This window comes from Pipistrellus hanaki, assembly GCF_964339955.1.
Source record: "Pipistrellus hanaki genome assembly, chromosome: 16".
Taxonomy (NCBI): Eukaryota; Metazoa; Chordata; class Mammalia; order Chiroptera; family Vespertilionidae; genus Pipistrellus; species Pipistrellus hanaki.
This window is the reverse complement of record NC_140518.1, coordinates 14,798,942-14,819,123: the sequence shown is the minus strand read 5'-3', so window position 1 is coordinate 14,819,123 and position 20,182 is coordinate 14,798,942. Positions and strand designations below refer to the sequence as shown.

Sequence of the window (20,182 nt, the reverse complement as noted above, 5' to 3'; positions counted from 1 at the left end):
AGGAAGAGGGGGAGCCAAGGCCGGGAGCGAAGCCGCTCCTGTTCGCCCTCCCTCTGCGTCGGCCATCCCCGCTCCCGGCCATCCCCGCTACGGGCCATCCCCGCTCCCGGCCATCCATCCCCGCTCCGGGCCATCCCCGCTCCCGGCCATCCCCGCTACGGGCACCATGTCCCGCAGCCGCTCCCTCCGGCGCCCCCCGCCGCCCCCGATGCTGCCGCTGCTGCTGCTGGCGCTGGCCGTGGGCAGGGCGCTGGGCCGCGCCAGCCCGGCCGGGGGCCCCCTGGAAGACGTGGTCATCGAGCGGTACCACATCCCCAAGGTCTGCCCCCGGGAGGTGCAGCGCGGAGACTTCGTGCGCTACCACTACAACGGCACGTTCGAGGACGGCAAGAAGTTCGACTCCAGGTAAACGGGCGGGGGGGGGGGGGGGGGGGCGGGCAGGCTCCCTGCTCCTCTTCCGCCGCAGCCGGGTGCCCTTAGTTCCTGGGGTCCCCTCGGTGCCCCGTTAAGCCGTGTCTGCATTCTGCATCCCCTGATCCCCCTCTAACCCCGTACACAGCGCCTTGGGTGGGAGTGGGGCTGGTCTCCCAGACACCCATCTATCTCCCCAGGGATGTGTCTTCTGCTCCCAATTTCAAACCTTTGCCTCTCCGAGGATCCTGATTTCGAGCTCCCCAAACTACCCCCAAAGAGCTTGAAAGTCAAGGTGAACTGCTCTCTTTCCAGCCCTTTATTTAGGGACAGGAGGAGGGGGCTGTTCTAAGCCTACAGGGTGGGGGGGGAAGAGCGTGGTCCCTGGTGCATGTGAGCAGCCTGGGACCCCTCCGTTCCCACCCACCCGACTCCCTTCGGCTTCCATCCCCGGGTTTCAGTGCCGCTGTGGTCAGAGAAGAGGGAGAACTCTTTTGCGGGTGGGGGTGGCTGTTAGCAGCAGCCGGCGGCCAAGCAGCTGAGTTATAATGAGGTTGGGTGAATCTGGGCGGTAGGGGCCACGGCTGTCCACGTGTCCGGCCTGCTGTCCCCGGCTCCCTGAGGGGGGGGGGTTGTATCCCTCCCTCTCCAGGGCTACCTGCACCCCCACCTCCCTCCATCTTAGTTCCTGCAGCCTGGCCAGGGCTGCCGCCCATCTTGCCAGCCGTGGTGTTCCAGAGGCTGGCTTCTGGTCCGACAAGTCCACATTCCCCCCCAAACCCAGGAATACTGTTTCCATTGATTTCTAGAGAGAATGGAAGGCGGGGGAGAGACAGAGAGACAGAAACATGACATGAGAGAGACACACCAATTGGTTGCCTCCCAACCAGGGTGGGGGCTCCAACAGCCTGCAACCGAGGTGCATGCTCTTGACCGGAATTGAACCCAGGGCCCTTTAGTCTGCAGGCCGATGCTCTATCCACTGAGCCAATCCGGCTCGGGCGCTAATCCACTTTTGTTGGTGGGGGCAGGGCGGGGCTGCTTGTCAGTCTTGGTTAAACCGTAGGTCTCCGTGACACACACACTCACAACCCCCCACCACACCCCAAGAAGTCAGAGCTTCTTAGACCCTCCCCCCAAACACAGCTGCTCCCACGGGAAATGGCGGCACGGCTTTGGGGGTGGGCTGTGTATTGTAAGAACAAACTCCAGGGTCCGAGACCCTGGTTTCCAAGCCAGGCTGTGGCCATGGACAAGAAAGGCTGCCTCTTAAAGCTTTGCTGGATTTATCTGAAACATGGAGATCACAAACCATCTGAAAAAGTCCAGTCCCTCCTTCCTAAGACTGATGAGAGGACTCCAGGCGATGAATGAAAGTGGACTTGACACAGTGCCTGGAAGTCCGAAAGGTTCAAGACTCATCAGCCTCGATCTGGGAGGACCAGAGGCCCTGATGGTGCTTAGCTGGTGCCGGGGGGCCACACAGCAGCCTGTGGGGGAAGCGGCCCGTCATAAAACCCGTCGTAAAACCGCTCAGTAGGCAAAGCGAGGAGCAGGCGGTAGCTGGGAGCACAGCCCCTGACCGCCAGAGCAGGGTGGAGGGGCGGGTGGGGGTGGGGGAGGGGTGCATTGGGGGACGACTTCCCTGGTGGGGACTCAGGGAGCCAGGCTGATTCCAGAAAACGTTCACAACCCGTGGCCCCCTTCGGTCAATCCCCCAGCCGCCCTAACTTCTGAAAACGAAATGAAAAAACAGTACTAAAATAAATACAAGCCATGGCAGTTTTAGAGTAGGCTCTTTCAGAGCTAAAACCAATCCGTCCCCCCACCAGCCCTGCTGCCCCTTCCTTTCCTCCTTGGCGGAGTGAGTCCCTGGTGCGGAGGCACAAACAGGGGCTTTGGCGTGGGCGCATACCACATGTTAGCCGTGACCTTGAGTGAGTGACTTCGACTCGGAAGAAAGATGAAAACAGTCGTGCCTGCCTCACGGGGAAGGAAATAAATAAGATCCCCGCCAGGCATGTCCCCGGCACACGCTAACGGCTCCATAGACCTCCTCTTCGCCTCCATGCAGCGCTGAGCGCGCCTTTGCTGCCAGCAGAGAGCAGCAGGCGCCGGCGCCCAGCCCTCTCCGGGGGTAGGAGAGCCCGGGCTCCCGGGGGACTGGCTTTTTGTAACTGCCAGCCTCTTACACTGGGGGGAGGGGGGTCGTGGCTGACCCTGAGGGAGGTGAGGAGCATGCTGATCTACACCTGTGTACAGAGGGGCATTGTGCATGCGCGTGTGCGTGTGTGTGTGTGTGTGCGTGTGTGTACCTCGGCCTGTATGTGACGGTGCGCGGAGGGGAGCACCTGGCTGTGTGCACCCTCACCTGTGCACACCCGGACCCGCTGTGTCCCTTCTGTCCCCTCCGTCCCCCAGCTATGACCGCAGCACGTTGGTGGCCATCGTGGTGGGGGTGGGACGTCTCATCACCGGCATGGACCGCGGCCTCATGGGCATGTGTGTCAACGAGCGGAGACGCCTCATCGTGCCGCCCCACCTGGGCTACGGCAGCATCGGCGTGGGTGAGGAGGCTGGGCCCGGGCGGGGGGTGGCAGCATCGGTGTGGGTGAGGAGGCTGGGCCCAGGCCAGGGGGGGGGGGGTGGCAGCATCGGTGTGGGTGAGGAGGCTGGGCCCAGGCCAGGGGGCGGGGGGTGGCAGCATCGGTGTGGGTGAGGAGGCTGGGCCCAGGCCAGGGGGGGGGGGGGTGGCAGCATTGGTGTGGGTGAGGAGGCTGGGCCCGGGCGGGGGGTGGCAGCATCGGTGTGGGTGAGGAGGCTGGGCCCGGGCGGGGGGTGGCAGCATCGGTGTGGGTGAGGAGGCTGGGCCCGGGCGGGGGGTGGCAGCATCGGTGTGGGTGAGGAGGCTGGGCCCGGGCGGGGGGTGGCAGCATCGGTGTGGGTGAGGAGGCTGGGCCCGGGCGGGGGGTGGCAGCATCGGTGTGGGTGAGGAGGCTGGGCCCAGGCCAGGGGGGGGGGGGGTGGCAGCATCGGTGTGGGTGAGGAGGCTGGGCCCGGGCGGGGGGTGGCAGCATCGGCGTGGGTGAGGAGGGCTGGGAAGGAGGGAAACCAGAGATGAGGAGGGGAAGGCCAAGCAGGATGCCGGGGGCTGCACCAGCGTGAGCGCCCGCCGCCCGGCCCTCACAGCGGGCCTCATCCCCCCGGACGCCACCCTCTACTTCGACGTGGTCCTGCTGGACGTGTGGAACAAGGAGGACACCGTGCAGGTGAGCACCCTGCTGCGGCCGCCCCGCTGCCCCCGCATGGTCCAGGACAGCGACTTCGTCCGCTACCACTACAACGGCACGCTGCTGGACGGCACCGCCTTCGACAGCAGGTGAGGCGGCGGGCCCGGGCGCCGGGGACCCGGGCTCCGGGGGGGGCGTCCGGGGTCTGTCCTCCCTCCTCCGGCGGCATCGCCCCTGCCCCCCTCTCCGCAGCTACAGCCGGGGCGGCACCTATGACACCTACGTGGGCTCGGGCTGGCTCATCAAGGGCATGGACCAGGGGCTGCTGAGCATGTGCCCTGGGGAGAGAAGGAAGATCATCATCCCGCCGTTCCTAGCCTACGGCGAGAAGGGCTACGGTAAGGGCGCGGGGTTTCTCCGAAGCGGCTGCCACACACACGTCCGGGGTGCGTACCGCACAGGGCACCCGCCGAGAGGCGTGTGGGAGTGAAATCCAGCCCTCGGTGGTCTTCTTGTTCAGAAGGGGGCTGTGTTCTTTTTTCTTTTTTTAAATATATATATATATATGTGTGTGTGTGTGTGTGTGTGTGTTATATATATTTATTTTATTTTATTTTATTTTATTTTTTACAGAGAGGAAGAGAGAGGGATAGAGAGCCAGAAACATCGATGAGAGAGAATCATCGACCAGCTGCCTCCTGCACACCCACTACCGGGGATGTGCCCACAACCAAGGCACATGCCCTTGACAGGAATCGAACCTGGGACCCTTTAGTCTGCAGGCCGATGCTCTATCCACTGAGCCAAACCAGCTTCGGCAGGGGGCTGTGTTCTGATTCACACAAAGGCCCGTCCGGGCTGGTGGGGGGCCCCGGGGGCACACCCAGCCCCGGCCTCACAGGGGGAGCCAGGAGCAGGGCTGTGAGGGCCAGGGAAGGGCCCAGGGGAGCAGGGCTGGCACCCAGAGGCCCTCCTGGGTCCCGGAGGAGCCGGGCTTGCTCCCCACCCGTATGGTTGAAGCCTGTCCCGTCCCCAGGGACTGTGATCCCCCCGCAGGCCTCCCTGGTCTTCCACGTGCTGCTCATCGACGTCCACAACCCCAAGGACGCGGTGCAGCTGGAGACGCTGGAGCTCCCGCCGGGCTGCGCCCGGAGGGCCGCGGCCGGGGACTTCATGCGCTACCACTACAACGGCTCGCTGATGGACGGCACCCTCTTCGACTCCAGGTCCGGGGCGGCCCGAGCACGGCGGCTGGGGCTGGGCGGGAGGCAAGGAGCCGGGGTCCCCCCGCCGCCCGGGGGGGCTCTGCGCTGTCGGCCGGGGCCGGGGCAGGGGCCGCCCTGACTCCCTCGCTGGCCTCCCCACCTTGTCCGGCAGCTACTCCCGCAACCACACGTACAACACCTACGTGGGGCAGGGCTACATCATCCCGGGCATGGACCAGGGGCTGCAGGGCGCCTGCGTGGGCGAGCGCCGGCGGATCACCATCCCCCCGCACCTGGCCTACGGGGAGAACGGGACCGGTAGGCCTGGGTCCCTCCGCGCCTCCCCTGAACCCCTCCGCTCCTCACAACACCGGCCACCGCACGGTCCTGCCACACGGACTCCATCCTCTCCCCCGGGCAGTGCCCCCACCTCTCTCCCCTCCTGCGGACGTGCTCTGAGTGCGGGGCGGGGGTGGTTATGGGAGGACGGGAACCGCAGAGCCCTGGGGAGCAGAGGCCCGGAGCTGAGGCCCAGCTCGTCGCCCTGGCCAGCCGGTGAGGGACCCGGGGCTGCACGTATGAAGGGCTTTCTCACTGGCAGGCCCCTCCCTCCCCTGCCCCCGAGGAGACCTGATTATGTGTGCAAACAGCCCACCCCATTCTCGCGGGAGATCCCAGGGCAGGTTCACAGAGACCCCGAGACCCCCCCCCCCCCCCCCCCCAGACACCACGCTGACCCTCTCCCCGATCTGGTCCCAGGAGACAAGATCCCTGGCTCGGCGGTGCTGATATTCGACGTCCACGTCATCGACTTCCATAACCCCGCGGACCCCGTGGAGATCAGGACCCTGAGCCGGCCCGCCGAGGCCTGCAACGAGACCGCCAAGTCCGGGGACTTCGTGCGCTACCACTACAACTGCTCCCTGCTGGACGGCACCAGGCTCTTCTCCTCGTGGGTCTGGGCGGGGCCGGGGCCGGGCTGGGCGGGAGGGCGGGACTAGGGGAGGGGAGACCTCCATATAGCACCCCCTTCCTTCTCCGTAAGTTCCCATCCATGGGGGAGCGTAAGGGCAGAGACGGGAAGGGAGGGTGGAGCCAGCAGCAGGGGAGCTGAGCCCTCGAGGCCACGTCTTAGGGGCAATGGCAGGATGAGAAGGGTGTTCCCTCTGAGCCCGGGCCCCGCACTCGGCAGCCTGGGGTGGGCGCCGGAGGGCTGTGAACTGTGGGGCGAGGAAGGGCACTGACCTGGGACTCTGCTCCTCCCCCAGGCACGACTACGGGGCCCCCCAGGAGGCCACTCTGGGGGCCAACAAGGTGATCGAAGGGCTGGACACAGGCCTGCAGGGCATGTGCGTGGGCGAGAGGCGGCAGCTCGTGGTGCCCCCGCACCTGGCACACGGGGAGAGTGGAGGTGAGGGGCAGTCTGGCCTGGCCCCCCACCCCACCCCGTTTGCCCCGTTCGGCTGGTGCCGTAAACACCCACGCCCCCTCCAGCCTCCCGGCGGGGTGACAGGCCTGCCAGCTGGGAACACCCCGGCCCGCGGGCTGCACCGCCAGGGCAGGTCCAGGCCCCGGCCTGACCGGGATGCCCTCCCTCCTCCCCCCGCAGCCCGCGGGGTCCCGGGCAGCGCCGTGCTGCTGTTCGAGGTGGAGCTGATGTCCCGGGAGGAGGGGCTGCCCGAAGGCTACCTGTTTGTGTGGCACCAGGACCCGCCCGCCAACCTGTTTGAAGACCTGGACCTCAACAAAGACGGCGAGGTCCCGCCGGAGGAGGTGGGTGAGGATGCGACCCTCACAGGAGCCCTTCCCACACCCTCACCTGGCAGGGCGGCCTCTAGCAGGAACGGGTGCATGCCCGCCCTCCTGTCTGGGCCCGTGTCCCCGCCCCTCTGCCGGGGCCCTGTGCTGTGGGTTCCTGTCCCTGCGTCTCTCCCACACACGGGCGGCCCCGGCCCCGCACAGGACCCCAGCCCCGGCTCCTCCCCTCCGTCCTCGCTGGCTGGCCTCCCCTGGGGTCCTTTTAATTAAAAAAAATTATATATATATATATATATTTTTAATTGATTTTTTACAGAGAGGAAGGAGAAGGATAGAGAGTTAGAAACATCGATGAGAGAGAAACATCAGCTGCCTCCTGCACACCCACTACCGGGGATGTGCCCAAAACCAATGTACATGCCCTTGACTGGAATCGAACCTGGGACCTTTCAGTCCACAGACCAATGCTCTATCCACTGGGATCCTTTCCAAAGCTGCTCCCTCCGGCACGAGGCTCACGCCCCCCTCCCCGCTCTCCTTTCCCCAGTTCTCCGCCTTCATCAGGGCTCAGGTCAGCGAGGGCAAGGGCCGCCTCATGCCGGGGCAGGACGCGGACAAGACCATCGGCGACATGTTCCAGAACCAGGACCGCAACCAGGACGGCAAGATCACCGCCGAAGAGCTCAAACTCAAGTCCGACGAGGACCAGGAGCGGGTTCACGAGGAGCTCTGAGCGCCGAGCCCGGGCCGGGCCCCACACCGACGCCCGCGTCCGGGCACCGCGGGCAGAGGGGGGACGCCCAGCAGTCCCCCCCCCCCCCTGCGGGGACGAGGTCTGAGAGCGTTCAGTGGTCAGAGACAGCCCGGTCTCCCCACCAGCCCGAGCGAGACCCACAGCGCAGACCTCTCCGCGGTCTCTCTCCTCCGGCCCCGCACCAGCTCCTCTGGAGCGACAGCCAGTCTGGGGACTGGGGAGGCTGGGGCTGGATGGGCCATTGCTGGCCCCCACCCACCCCTCCCCGTCACCACGGAGCACGGCCAAGCCAATCATTTCTCTTTCCCCACACTCCCTGTTTGTCCTTTTCCTCCCCATCCCCAGGCCTGCCCCCTTCCCGTCATGGCAGCTCCCCAGGGGCGTGGGCCGGGGCTGGCAGAATCTCCCACAGCCACAGCTGGCTCCAAAGGAAGGGGAGGCTCAGGAGAGCAGCCCTACCACCCCAGGTCCCCTGCACCTGCACCGTCTGTCCCCCCTCCCCCCCCAGCGCTGCTGGGTACCTCAGGGAGCTGCAGGTCCTGGCTGGGCCAGCCCGTGGTGTCACCTTTCATCCCTGAAGGCACTGAGGGGCTGAGGGGGAGGAAGGAATAAAAGGGCAGGGTGAGGAGGTGGGTCTTGGAGCTACGAAATGATTCAGAGCCGAGATAAACCCGGAAGGGCTCACCGGGGACCGAGGGGGAGGGGAGGGGCAGAGCTCTGCACTCAGAGCTAAGCTGGTGTCGGATCTCCTTCTCCTCGGTGACGAATAAAAGACCCAACCAGAGGCCTCCGGAAGTGGTCTTTCCCTGGGGAGGCTCTGAGACCCAAGGACTGAGGAGGGGAGCCGAGCAGGCCACATCCGTGCCTGTGAGCGCAAGGCTGTCCCTGGGTCTCGGTCTCCTCCCTCCAGAGCCTCCGGCCTCCCTGGTCCAGTCCCTCGGCCCTAATCCTGGGCAGGGAGCGGGTGACCACCGAGAGGGGCCTGCAGGGCAGGTGCGGACAGATGATCCCTGTCTCCTAATTGTCCCGAGTGAATGGAAAGACGAGGTCTGGGACCTCAAACACCACACACAAAGCTCAGAGAGAGATCAGAGGCCGGACTCCGCCCTCACATAGATCATTGCCAACTCTCCCTGCTCCTGGCTGCAGGCCGTCCCCACCCGCCCGTCCTCCCTCTGGTCACAGGAAAGGAACTGAGCCTGAATCTCCAGGTCCTGAGGGAGGTGTTGGCAGCAGCCACCAGCCAGGCCATCGGCCCTCACCTGCCCTGCCATGGGGATGACCCAGAACATCCCCGGAACAGGGTGGAGGAGGTGCTTGGGAGAGAAAACGATGGAACTGGTCACTGATCTGCCCCTCAAGATTTCCTGCCCAGGATCCCGGGACGTGACCTCCCCACGGCCACTTCCTGTCCCAAAGCATCCGGAGGCACCTCAGGGCCTGACACTGGCTCCCCTCAGCCTTAGGTGAAAACCTCTCCTCCCCCAAACCTACCCATGCGGGGGGCAGGATGCAGGCCCCCTTTGGCCAGAAACACCCCACCCTCGCTCTAGCTCAGGGGTCCTCAAACTTTTTAAAGTGGGGGCCAGATCACGGTCCCTCAGAGAGCTGGAGGGCCGGACTATATGAACTACTAATTCCTACTGTAACACCTTGGCTGCGCTCACTGCCCAAAAAACCTGGCGGGCAGGATCAGACTCCCCTGGGGGCTGCATGTGGCCCGGGGGCCGTAGTTTGAAGACCCCTGCTCCTTGCCATGGGGTGTGGCCGTTCCTGGTCCGTCCTTGGCCACCGGCAGACTAGACCTCCCGGGTGGCTGTGAGGTTTAGTGGCGCGCACAGGAGGTGCCACACAGGATCCAGCCCCCAGTCCCGAGGCTTTCCTCCAGATGAACATTTCCAACAGCCAGGCACCCACGGGAAGGGTGAGGGGCCGGATGTCTGAGGACAGGCTAAGGAAACACTGGGTAATGTGGTGGGTCTACATTTTCTTCAAAAGGCACCCTAGAGAAAGGTCAATCAGTTCTTTTCGAAAAAGTATTTTTATTGATTTCAGAGAGGAAGGAAGAGGAAGAAAGAAACATCAATGAGGAGGGAGAATCTGACAGGCTGCCTCTCGCACGCCCCCTCCTGGGGACGGAGCTGCAATGCCTGAACCAGAACTGAACCGTGGCCTCCTGGTTCAGAGGTTGATGCTCAACCACTGGGCCACGCTGGCCGGGCTCAGCTAGTTCCTCACCAAGTCAACAGGGAGGGGAGAAGGGAAAAAACTCTGAAGAACAGACAAGACAAGACAACATAAACTACTTCTAGTTTGCTTTGCCACAGAGCGACTTCTCTCTGCAGGTCCGGGGTCCCACCCCCACCCCACTTACGTCACCCATTTTAGTGGCCCTGGACCCGCAAGAGGAGGGAGGACAGGAATCAGGGGCATCAGGGAAAATCGACACCCCAATGGACCCGTTTGGGGACTTCTAAAGGGCTCTGCACACAGGGCTGGTCAGACCCAATGGATCCCAACTGAATTCCCAGTTTACCAGCTGCATCAGAACAAAGGCAAACTGCTCCTGCCTGCCTGCCATCCCAACCCCCACAGACAGCCTCAGGCTGCGCTCAGAGTGTCGGCTGGGCTAATGCAGAGGTTTCCAACCACGTTCCGTGGAACCCTGGCAGCTTCTTGGAAGGTTCCTGCACCTCCAGGACCAACGGGTACAGGCTCTGCCCCCCGCCCCCCCCAAACCTCGAAATCAGAACAGCTCCGGTTTCTCCGTTTATTTCGATCCACTTTACACATCCGATTTGTTTGAAGAACAGCATCCCACGTTAAACATTCCCGAAAAACAGAATCCTGGACCACACGACCCCCGGAATGCAAACAGCCTGCAGGTCCGATCATCTGGAGTGGCTTCTGCTCCTCCCACCTGCCAGGGCCTCCCTCAGGCCTTGGAGAACTCACAAGAATGTGCCAGGGCAGGGGGAGGGGAGGGCACAGACCCAGCAGCGCGGGGATGTCCCGAGCTGCCCTCTGCACACACCAGGCTCCCCTCGGAGCGGCCCCCGGAGGCTCCCCTCCGCTCTCCGCCCGCAGACGGGCCCTGCGCCCGCCTCTCAGGAGCCCCACGTCTCCACCCCGTCCCCCTGGTGCAGGATGTGCTGCAGCAGCCCGTTGACCACGTCCAGCGTCTCGTCCTTCTCCAGCACAATGTCGTAGGAGGCCATGTAGCGCTCCCGCTGCTCCTCCACCTGCCCGGGGAGGGGGAGGAGAGACGGAGAGTCCCTGAAATGCCTGCCCTCTGCCCACTGCCTCCACCTCCTCCTACCGCCTCTACCCACGGCCTCCGCCTCTGCCCACTGCCTCCGCCTCCGCCCACCGCCTCTGCCCACCGCCTCCACCCACTGCCCACTGCCTCTGCCTACCACCTCCGCCCACCGCCTCTGCCCACCGCCTCCACCCACTGCCCACTGCCTCTGCCCACCACCTCCGCCCACCGCCTCTGCCCACCGCCTCCACCCACCGCCTCCACCTCTGCCCACTGCCTCCACCCACTGCCCACTGCCTCTGCCCACCGCCTCCGCCTCCGCCCACCGCCTCTGCCCACTGCCTCCGCCTCCGCCCACCGCCTCCGCCCACTGCCTCTGCCTCCGCCTCCGCCCACTGCCTCTGCCTCCGCCTCTGCCCACTGCCTCTGCCTCTGCCCACTGCCTCTGCCCACCGCCTCCACCCACCGCCTCCGCCTCCGCCCACCGCCTCTGCCCACTGCCTCCGCCTCCGCCCACCGCCTCTGCCCACCGCCTCCACCCACTGCCCACTGCCTCTGCCCACCACCTCCGCCCACCGCCTCTGCCCACCGCCTCCACCCACTGCCTCCACCTCCACCCACTGCCTCCGCCTCCGCCCACCGCCTCTGCCCACTGCCTCCGCCTCCGCCCACCGCCTCTGCCCACTGCCTCCGCCTCCGCCCACCGCCTCTGCCCACTGCCTCCGCCTCCGCCCACCGCCTCCGCCTCCGCCCACTGCCTCTGCCTCCGCCTCCGCCCACTGCCTCTGCCTCCGCCTCTGCCCACTGCCTCTGCCTCTGCCCACTGCCTCCGCCCACCGCCTCCACCCACTGCCTCTGCCTCCGCCCACTGCCTCCGCCTCCGCCCACTGCCTCTGCCTCCGCCTCTGCCCACTGCCTCTGCCTCCGCCTCTGCCCACTGCCTCTGCCCACTGCCTCTGCCCATGGCCTCCACCCACTGCCTCTGCCCATGGCCTCTGCCTCTGCCTCCGCCTCTGCCCACTGCCTCTGCCCACTGCCTCTGCACACCGCCTCTGCCTCCGCCCACCGCCTCCGCCTCTGCCCACTGCCTCTGCCTCCGCCTCTGCCCACTGCCTCTGCCTCTGCCTCTGCCTCCGCCTCTGCCCACTGCCTCTGCCCACTGCCTCCGCCTCTGCCCACTGCCTCCGCCTCTGCCCACTACCTCGGCCTCTCAAACACCTGGAGTGGGGGGAGGCGTGCATTCAAGCCACAGAGCCCCTAGACCCGTGGTTGGCAAACTGTGGCTCGTGAGCGGCTCTTTAGCCCCTTCCACAGGGGCTCTTTGGCCCCTTCCACAAAATATCATGGCCCGGGCGAGTCTATTTTGAAGAAGTGGCGTTAGAAGTTTTAAAATTTTAGCTCTCAAATTTCAGTCATCGTGCTGTTGATACTTGGCTCTGTGGACTAATGAGTTTGCCGACCACGGCCCTAGAGGAGTTCAAGGTCACAGGGCCTGCCTCTTGGAGCCGCAGATGGCAATGGGCACAGGCTGCCACAGTAAACTCTGGGGTCAGAAGGTCAGCAACCAGGATTAAAACTTAAAAGCCAGACATGACCTCTAATTTACGTGGACCGGATTTCCACAGGCTCCAGCGTGCAGGGAGCCTTCCATCCACCCCATGCTGCGGCCCCCGACGGCCGTCCGTCCTGCTTCCACCCGCCGGCCTCTGTGCTAGTGTTTTCCTCTCTAAACTGGGGACCCGCATCCTAAAACCCGGCGTCTCCCATCGCAGTGATGACCGACAGGTCTGACTTGGGAGGACGGGCAATCAGCCCGCCTCTTCTCCCTGGAGTCCCCTGGGCAGGTGACTCAGCCTCCTCGCCGGCTTCCTCGGCTGTAAAATGGTGCAGCCGTCACTCCCTCGCCGGCTGCTGTGAGGACTGAGCGGGTTAATGACCCCACACACGCTGAGCACTCAGTGGGACCCCAGTGAGGGGCCTGGCATTCCCCTGCCTCTGAACTCACTCACACTGCTGGCTACCTCATCTTCCTATGAGATTCGGGGTTTCCTCCCGAAGAACACGCCTCCTGTCTTACCTCTGTGCCTCCAACACTAAGTGCCGGGGGCAGCACACGGGCGTCCGGTGAGCACGTGGACAGAAGCTGCGGGGGAAGCGGCCACGGAGGCGGCGGCCCCGGCCCCCCACCTACCTTGTCGTTGAGGAAGCCGATCTTGAGAATGTTCTCCACGCCCTGAACGCCGTCGGCCATGGTGAGGTCCCCCATGGTGTCCCCCAGCAGCAGCACGTTGGTCTTGCCCTGCAGCTGCTGGAAGTAGCTGGAGTTCCTGCACACGGAGCTGTTCTTGTTGTACGTGTGAATGAGCTGGCCCTTGAAGCCCCGCAGGAAACCCTGAAGGACCGAGAAGAGACCCGTGAAGGGCTCCAGGGACCCGCCGGCACCGGTGTACCCCCATGCCTCTGCCACAGAGACAGGGAAATCCTACAAGCCACAGGCAACGCCAAAGCCTCCTGTGGTCTAAGCCAGGAGTCAGCAAGGGAGGGCCTGTGGGTCAAACATGGCCTATTTTTGTAAACTAGGTTTTGTTGGCCCACACACACGCCTGTTGGTTCCCATCTGCCTACGGCTGCTTTTCTGCACGGCGGAGCGAGGGGGGTGGCTGCCACAGAGGCTGTGTAGCCCGTCCAGCCACAGATGATAACGCTTATGGTTCCTGGTTTAAACTTTTCCGCAACTACCGTGTTTCCTTGAAAATAAGACATCCTCCGAAGATAAGACCTAGCGCATGGAAAGATAAGACATCCCCTGAAAATAAGACCTAGCACGACTTTGGGAGAAAAAATTAATATAAGACACTGTCTTATTTTCGGGGAAACAGGGTAGAAGCCATCCAATATTGCTGGTCACCTACTCTGGTGGAAGCATGAAGCCCGTTCAGGCTGTGTGTGCACTAAGCCTTCCCTGATTAGCCACAGGACAAAGGCATGGAGATTCTGGCCACTGGTTTTAAGGGGAAAAAGTTAGAACATGGGTGAATTGGAGCAGCCCACCTCTGGCCCTAGAAAAGCAAGCTGAAGCCAGTTCACAATGTTCCCCTGGAGTACCCAGGACGGCGCATGACCCGTGACAGTGACGTGGGGCCTGCTGGACCCCATGGCAGAGCGCCGTTGGCCAAACACGGAAGAGCAGGTCCTTCAAAAGTAACTGTCTTCTCCGACTGGTTTGGCTCAGTGGATAGAGCGTTGGCCTGCAGACTGAAGGATCCCAGGTTCGATTCCGGTCAAGGGCATGTACCTCGGTTGCGGGCACATCCCCAGTGGGAAGTGTGCAGGAGGCAGCTGATGGATATTTCTCTCTCATCGATGTTTCTAATTCTCTATCCTTCCTCCTCCCTTCCTCTCTGTAAAAAATCAATAAAAATATATTTTTTAAAAAGTGACCGTCTTTAGAGGACATAAGTAAATAAGTGAGGGCTGCCCGCGGACACAGAAGCCAGCCCGCCTTCCGCTCCCTCTCCTCCCGGGTTAGGGCTAACGTTTAGGGTGAAGTGCCCTGGCCGGTGGCTCCCGCCCACGTCCACTCCCAGCCCCAAAGCGATTTGACTTGGCTCACATCGTCGTCGAAGTCCATGTAGTTGGACACCACGTGGATGTTGGGGTGGAACACTTTCCTCTGCCGGATGATCTCCTCCAGGACGTCGCCGATGCCCGCGGAGAAGATGAAGAGGGGGATACTGTTCTGGTGGAGGGTGTTGAAGAACGTCTTGTATCCCTCCCTGGAGGGAGAGGAGCGGATTCTGAAACGGCACTGCCTCTACTGCCGCTCTGCATTTTCTATTTGGGTCACGTATTTTTAGATTCTAAAACAACATCTTAACTGAGGCATAAAACACACAAAGGAAGTGGTTAAAGGGCACTTCTCTTACGTGCTCAGCTCAGTTAACACTGACCTATGTCTACATCCCTGTGATCGCCAACAAGACCCACGTACCTCGTGCCCCTCCCAGTCAGTGCCAGCCTTCCCTATTTTGACGTCATGCCAGCGCCGATTAGCTATCCTGAACTTCGTATGAACAGGCTCGTGTATTTTTGCTTTTGTCTCTGTATTACTCCTGAACCCCAAATAACACAGGGGGTGAGAGGTGCTGACCCCTGTGCAACAGGAAATCCATGTACAACCTGTGATGCCCCAACCCTTGACTACAGCTGTCACTCAGCATCTGCGGGGGGATTGGCTCTAAGACCCCACGGATACCAACACCCAAGGCTGCTCAAGTCTCTCTCTCTCTCTCTCTCTCTCTCTCTCTCTCTTTTAAATATATCAATATTTTATTGATTTTTTACAGAGAGAAAGGGAGAGGGATAGAGAGCTAGAAACGCTGATGAGAGAAACATCGACCAGCTGCCTCTTACACGCCCCCTACTGGAGATGTGCCCACAACTAATGTACATGCCCTTGACCGGAATCGAACCTGGGACCTTTCAGTCCGCAGACCGACGCTCTACCACTGAGCCAAACCGGTTTGGGCTCAAGTCTCTTATAGAAAACGGCATGGCCCTGGTCCTTGTGGCTCAGCTGACTGGGCGTCGTCCCACGCTTGGAAAGGTTGCTGGTTCGATTCCCCGTCAGAGCACATGCCCAGGTTGTGGGCTCGATTCCCAGTGTGGGGCGTGCAGGAGGCAGCTGATCAATGATTCTCTGTCATGACTGATATTTCTATCTCTCTCTTCCTTCCAGAAATAATAAAATAATATTTATAAATAAGTAAAAATAAAAATTTTTAAATAGTGTAGAATAACACACACACTACCAGCAGACTGCTTCCAAGGAAGTGCCCAAGGGTAGGACATTCTTTAGCCACAGCCAGAGAGGGAAAGCAAAACCTTCCCCCTTCATGGCGCCAGGTCTCTCCTAACTCCCAGCAACTAACTCCTCTCCTCCCTCTTCCAGCCTCTCTTTGTGAGCAAACCAGTTCGCAATGTTCCCCAGAGCTCGTGGCTTACCTCAGCATGGCGTTGGACTCTCTGACCACCTGGGCTATCTGAGACTTCTGAATCTTCTGCTGACACAGGAGATCGTGTGCTTTGGTCCACCTACACACAAACCCCCCCGCAAACCCCCCGATTCAGATCAGCAAGATGACCTTTCCCTTCTCAGGGCCAAGTCCCCTCTGGAAGCACTGACAATGGAGGTGGCCTCATCCATTTCCACGGAACCATTTCCTGGAGAACCCTGGCTGTCCTTAAAAAAGGAGAGTGAGCCCGGCATGCATGGCTCGGTTGGTTGGAGCTTCATCCCGTTATACCTAAAGGCTGCAGTTTCATTTCCCGGTCAAGGCACATACCTGGGTTGTGGGTTCAATCCCCGGTCAGGATATATACAGAAAATAACCAATGGAGCCTGGCTGGCGTGGCTCAGTAGATGGAGCATCGTCCCATGGACTAAGAGGTTCTGGGTTCGATTCCCAGTCAGGGCACATGCATGGATTGTAGGCACCATCCCCAGTAGGAGGTGTGCAGCAGGCAGCCGATAGATGTGTCTCTCTCATTGATGTTTCTCTCTCTCTCTCCCCCGCCTCCCTTATTCCTTATCTAAAAATCAATAAAAACATTTTAAAAATAAAGATAACCAATCCATGTTCTCTCTCACTCTCTCCCCGTTCCCCTTGCTCTAGACCAGCATTCTCAACCTATGAGTCATGACCCCTTTAGGGGCCGAACGACCCTTTCACAGGGGTCGCCTAAGACCATCGAAAAACACAGACATTTACATTACGATTCATAACAGTAGCAAAATTACAGTTATGTAGTAGCAACTAAAATAATTTTATGGTTGGGGAACTGTATTAAAGGGTTGTGGCAATAGGAAGGTTGAGAACCACTGCTCTAAAATCAATAAGCATATCCTTGGGTGAGGATTAATAAAACACAAAACAAGAGTGTGAGAAGGCAACACGACTTGGACACAAGAGGTAGATGAGTTAACTGCTGAAGTCAAAGCTCTTCTGAACCCCTTCCTCCGTGAGCTCTCTTCCAAAGCATGGACTCCCCCACACCCAGGGGCTTCTAACTCATCCGAGGATGCTTGGTGGGCCACCATGCTAGCAGCTGTCACAGGAGCTCCAGGTGTGTCTGGACAATCGGTTCTACTAGTTGGGCCTGTGGCATTCAGTTAAGCATCCAGTAAGTTAAGGAAGTCTGTCATCTCATCAAAGCTCTGGAAAACCAGCCCCCCTCCCCTCCCCCCCCCCCCCCCCCCCCCCGACCGCCGCCAAGGGCAAGGGCGTTCACCACCACTCACCACTCCACCATATGAGGCGCCTTCTCCTTGGCGGTCCGCTGTGGGTCAATCTCAATTGGGTAATACTGGTGAAGGAGCGCCTTCAGCTGGGGCAGCCAAAGAAGAGAAAAGCCATTAGTCTCTCAGGTTTTCCCCAGCAAAGTCCTACTGTTCAGCACAAGAAAAAAAAAATCAGGCTGATGGGCGTGGCTCAGTGGTTGATCTGTGATCTATGAACCAGGAGGTAACGGTTTGATTCCTGGTAGAGGCACATGCCCAGGTTGTGGGCTCAATCCCCAGTAGGGGGCAAGTAGGAGGCAGCTGACCCATGATTCTCTCTCATCATTAATGTTTCTATCTCTCCCTCTCCCTTCCTCTCTGAAATCAATAATGAAATACACACACACACACACACTAATGTGTGTGTGTGTGTGTGTGTGTGTGTGTGTATGGGGTTAAATGCAAAGATCACACACTGACCAAGACAGAGAGCTCCTGCCCTGATAGATTTGGCTCAGTGGACAGAGTTTCCACCTGCAGACTGACGGGTCCCAGGTTCAATTCTATTCAAGGGCACATGTGTCCTTGGGTAAGTTGCTCTATGTCTCCAAACCCGCTTTCTCATCTGTTAGGTAGAGACAATAATGGATCCAGTCCCCTCTTGAAGTTGTGGGGTTACATAACAAACACTGAAGTCTCTTGTAAACTCTATAGCTAACAGTGAGCATACCGCCCACATTCCAACTACCCATTATCATCCTGAGACACGCCCGAAAGCCAGGACAAGTGGCGCAGGGAACAGACAGCTGAACAAACGGAAGAGCAATGTACAGCAGATACAGAAGGTCACCTCCCTAGAGATAACGTCTAGGCCTCAGTTACAGTTCAGCTCCAGGCCCAGGAAGGCAGCAAGAGCAGGCGGGGGACCCAGAACCAGCTGCCATGACTAACAGATGCCCTGCCTGACACTGGCCCATCGGTGGAGACCAGGACCTGGAGCAGCACACCAAGAAAAGGGATACTATTCGGCTGAAACCCTCCCTAAGATTCCCGCCTACAAGAGAGAGAGAGAGAGAGAGAGAGAGAGAGAGAGAGAGAGAGAGAGAGAGAGAGAGAAAAGGACCCAGTGCCAGGAGCCCTCAGGCTCCACCCCTCCCCCTTCTTGCAACCTGGGCAGCGATGGGCTGGGTGGCAGCAGCAGTTCATCCCGGGCAAACCCCCTAAACCTCCGCAAAGCCCCCTTTTCTCTGACGTCTTTGTGAGCCAAGCAGCCCAGCCTAGGCTCATTTCCCCAGCCCCTCCTTGTTCCACTGTCCCCAGCTTCTTTTCTTTTTTTTAATATATATTTTATCGCCAAAACGGGTTTGGCTCAGTGGATAGAGCATCGGTCCGAGAACTGGACGGTCCCAGGTTCGATTCCAGTTAAGGGCATGTACCTTGGTTTGCGGGTACATCCCCAGTAGGAGGTGTGCAGGAGGCAGCTGGTCGATGTTTCTCTCATCGATGTTTCTAGCTTTCTATCCCTCTCCCTTCCTCTCTGTAAAAAAAATCAATAATAAAATATATTAATAGAATAAAAAAATAAAATTAACAATACTTTAAATATATATATATGTATATATAAATTGATTTCTTTTTTTACAGAGAGGAAGAGAGAGGAATAGAGAGTCAGAAACTTCGATGAGAGAGAAACATCGATCAGCTGCCAAGGCACATGCCCTTGACCGGAATCGAACCTGGGACCCTTCCGTCCACAGGCAGATGCTCCATTCACTGAGCCAAACCGGTTTTGGTTGTCACCAGCTTTAATAAACGTTCTCAAAATCCACCTGGACTCGGTGTTGTGAAATTTTTCCTGCACTAAGTCAAGAACCACACACTCTGGGTTGGCCCGAGGCATTCCCCCGCCCAGGGTCAGGCCCCCCTGCCAGGAACCATCCGTCTTGGCCAACACGGAGAAGCTATCCCAGTGTACTAACACAGGTCCCCCTGAGCGAAAGAACGCCAAAAAACGTTCCCTTCGTCTTCGAAGGTCTGGGAGGCCGGCTGGCCCGGGGGCACCGCATCTGGACTCTCCGATCCTAAGCAGGAGCCACGTGAAGTAACACAGGACAGCAATGCTGAGCGGGGGAGGGGCGCGCTCACCTTCTCCCGGCACTCCTCGCTGATGATCTTGCTGTCGTCCAGAATATCTGCAAAAGCACAAAGCTCCCTTCACTCCCCCCTCAGAAGCCATCGCCCTGTCAGGCCCAACAAAACAAGCTGGCAGGGGACTGACTTACTGTAGGAAGAAGGGCAGGGCTTCCCGTTATAGGCAAACCTGCTCAGGGTCCTGTCAAAGTCAGAAATGACCTGAAATGCAAGAGAGAGATGACGCCTAGGGGGGCTCCTCCTGGGGTGGCCCCGCCGCCGCCACCTGGAGGACGATGATGAAAGTCCGAGGGCTCAGCGTCCAGATGGGGGGGTCAGGGCGGGCTCTGGGGGGAGGCAGGCCTAATCCCAGTAGCTCAGCGCTAACCCTCAGGGGGCCCACCTGGGGGAGGCGGAAGGGGGTGCTAAGAATCACGATCCCTTGGGCTCTTTCAATAGCACCCATCTGGGCGCCCCAGGCCCTTCCTTCAGGGCCCCTCTCCCTCCACATTGGCGGTTTCCTGGGGAGCCCGCCGCGCTGGGGAGTGTGGGGAAGGAGGCCCAGGGCCTGGGTGGGTGCTTTCTGCCCCATCAGAGGAAGCAGCACGACCTTGCAGAGCAGGGGGGCTCTTCCCCAAACGGGCGAACCCACCCGCTTGCCCCAGGCCCCGGGCCATTCCTAGGGGCTGAGGGCTTGCAGGTGCCGCAGCCAGGCGGGCGGCTCCTCGGCAGGACGCCCCGCGCCCCCCGCGCCCGCCCCCGAGCCCCCGGTACCTGCAGGCGGTCCCGCCCGCCCCTGCGGAGGGCGCCCACGATCTCCTGCACCCGCCCGGGCTGCCGCATCAGGACCGTGGCCTTCATCAGGGGGCGCACCTGCCCGAGACCCAGAGAACGGTGACCCCGGCGCCGGGCCGAGGGCAGCGGGGGTGCAGCGGGGGCTCCGGCCGGGCTGGGGCGCTACTGGCCGGGGCGGGCCCGGGCGCCCCGCTGGAGGCCTCGGCGCGCCCGGGGGGTTGGGGCCCGCGCCTCGCGGGCCGGTCCCTCCCGCCTCACCTCCTCCGCCATGGTGCCCGCCGCCGGCCGCCGGCCGTGGTGCCCGCCCCGCCGCCGCACTGCGCAGGCCTGTCCCGCCCCGGAGCGCACCGGGCGGGGCCT

The 20,182-nt window shown here is 61.0% G+C and overlaps 3 protein-coding genes across 3 annotated transcripts in view; 1 reads left to right on the top strand and 2 right to left on the bottom strand.

The window, feature by feature from the left end:
* LOC311610822 (NADH dehydrogenase [ubiquinone] 1 beta subcomplex subunit 3-like) overlaps positions 1-20,182 on the bottom strand; it is a gene marked incomplete at its 3' end in the record, with an annotated part of 78,586 nt that overhangs the window by 51,656 nt on the left and 6,748 nt on the right. The gene's annotated exons all lie outside the window — the stretch shown is intronic.
* Positions 75-8,142, top strand: FKBP10 (FKBP prolyl isomerase 10). The gene is made up of 10 exons (XM_084862511.1): positions 75-405; positions 2,833-2,978; positions 3,601-3,790; positions 3,894-4,039; positions 4,678-4,867; positions 5,019-5,164; positions 5,606-5,798; positions 6,115-6,257; positions 6,456-6,619; positions 7,152-8,142. Exons 1-10 carry the CDS (start codon positions 167-169, stop codon positions 7,335-7,337), a joined length of 1,743 nt encoding a protein of 580 aa, XP_084718637.1. The 5' UTR covers positions 75-166; the 3' UTR covers positions 7,338-8,142.
* On the bottom strand, positions 10,115-20,161 carry NT5C3B (5'-nucleotidase, cytosolic IIIB). Its single transcript, XM_084862518.1, has 9 exons — positions 20,081-20,161; positions 19,802-19,900; positions 19,180-19,249; positions 19,043-19,089; positions 16,919-17,004; positions 15,622-15,711; positions 14,231-14,393; positions 12,809-13,009; positions 10,115-10,600 (listed from the first exon to the last, which is right to left on the bottom strand). Exons 1-9 carry the CDS (start codon positions 20,090-20,092, stop codon positions 10,466-10,468), a joined length of 903 nt encoding a protein of 300 aa, XP_084718644.1. The 5' UTR covers positions 20,093-20,161; the 3' UTR covers positions 10,115-10,465.

Excerpts from the sequence above, each read along its gene's own strand:
- FKBP10 (XM_084862511.1), top strand. The coding sequence starts at position 167 with ATGTCCCGCAGCCGCTCCCTCCGGCGCCCCCCGCCGCCCCCGATGCTG. Across the intron at positions 4,040-4,677 it reads CTACGGCGAGAAGGGCTACG|GGACTGTGATCCCCCCGCAG; the intron begins GTAAGGGCGCGG and ends TCCCGTCCCCAG. Across the intron at positions 5,165-5,605 it reads CTACGGGGAGAACGGGACCG|GAGACAAGATCCCTGGCTCG; the intron begins GTAGGCCTGGGT and ends ATCTGGTCCCAG.
- NT5C3B (XM_084862518.1), bottom strand. Across the intron at positions 15,712-16,918 it reads GCGCCTCATATGGTGGAGTG|GTGGACCAAAGCACACGATC; the intron begins GTGAGTGGTGGT and ends GTTTGTGTGTAG. Across the intron at positions 14,394-15,621 it reads GAGTCCAACGCCATGCTGAG|GGAGGGATACAAGACGTTCT; the intron begins GTAAGCCACGAG and ends CTCTCCCTCCAG.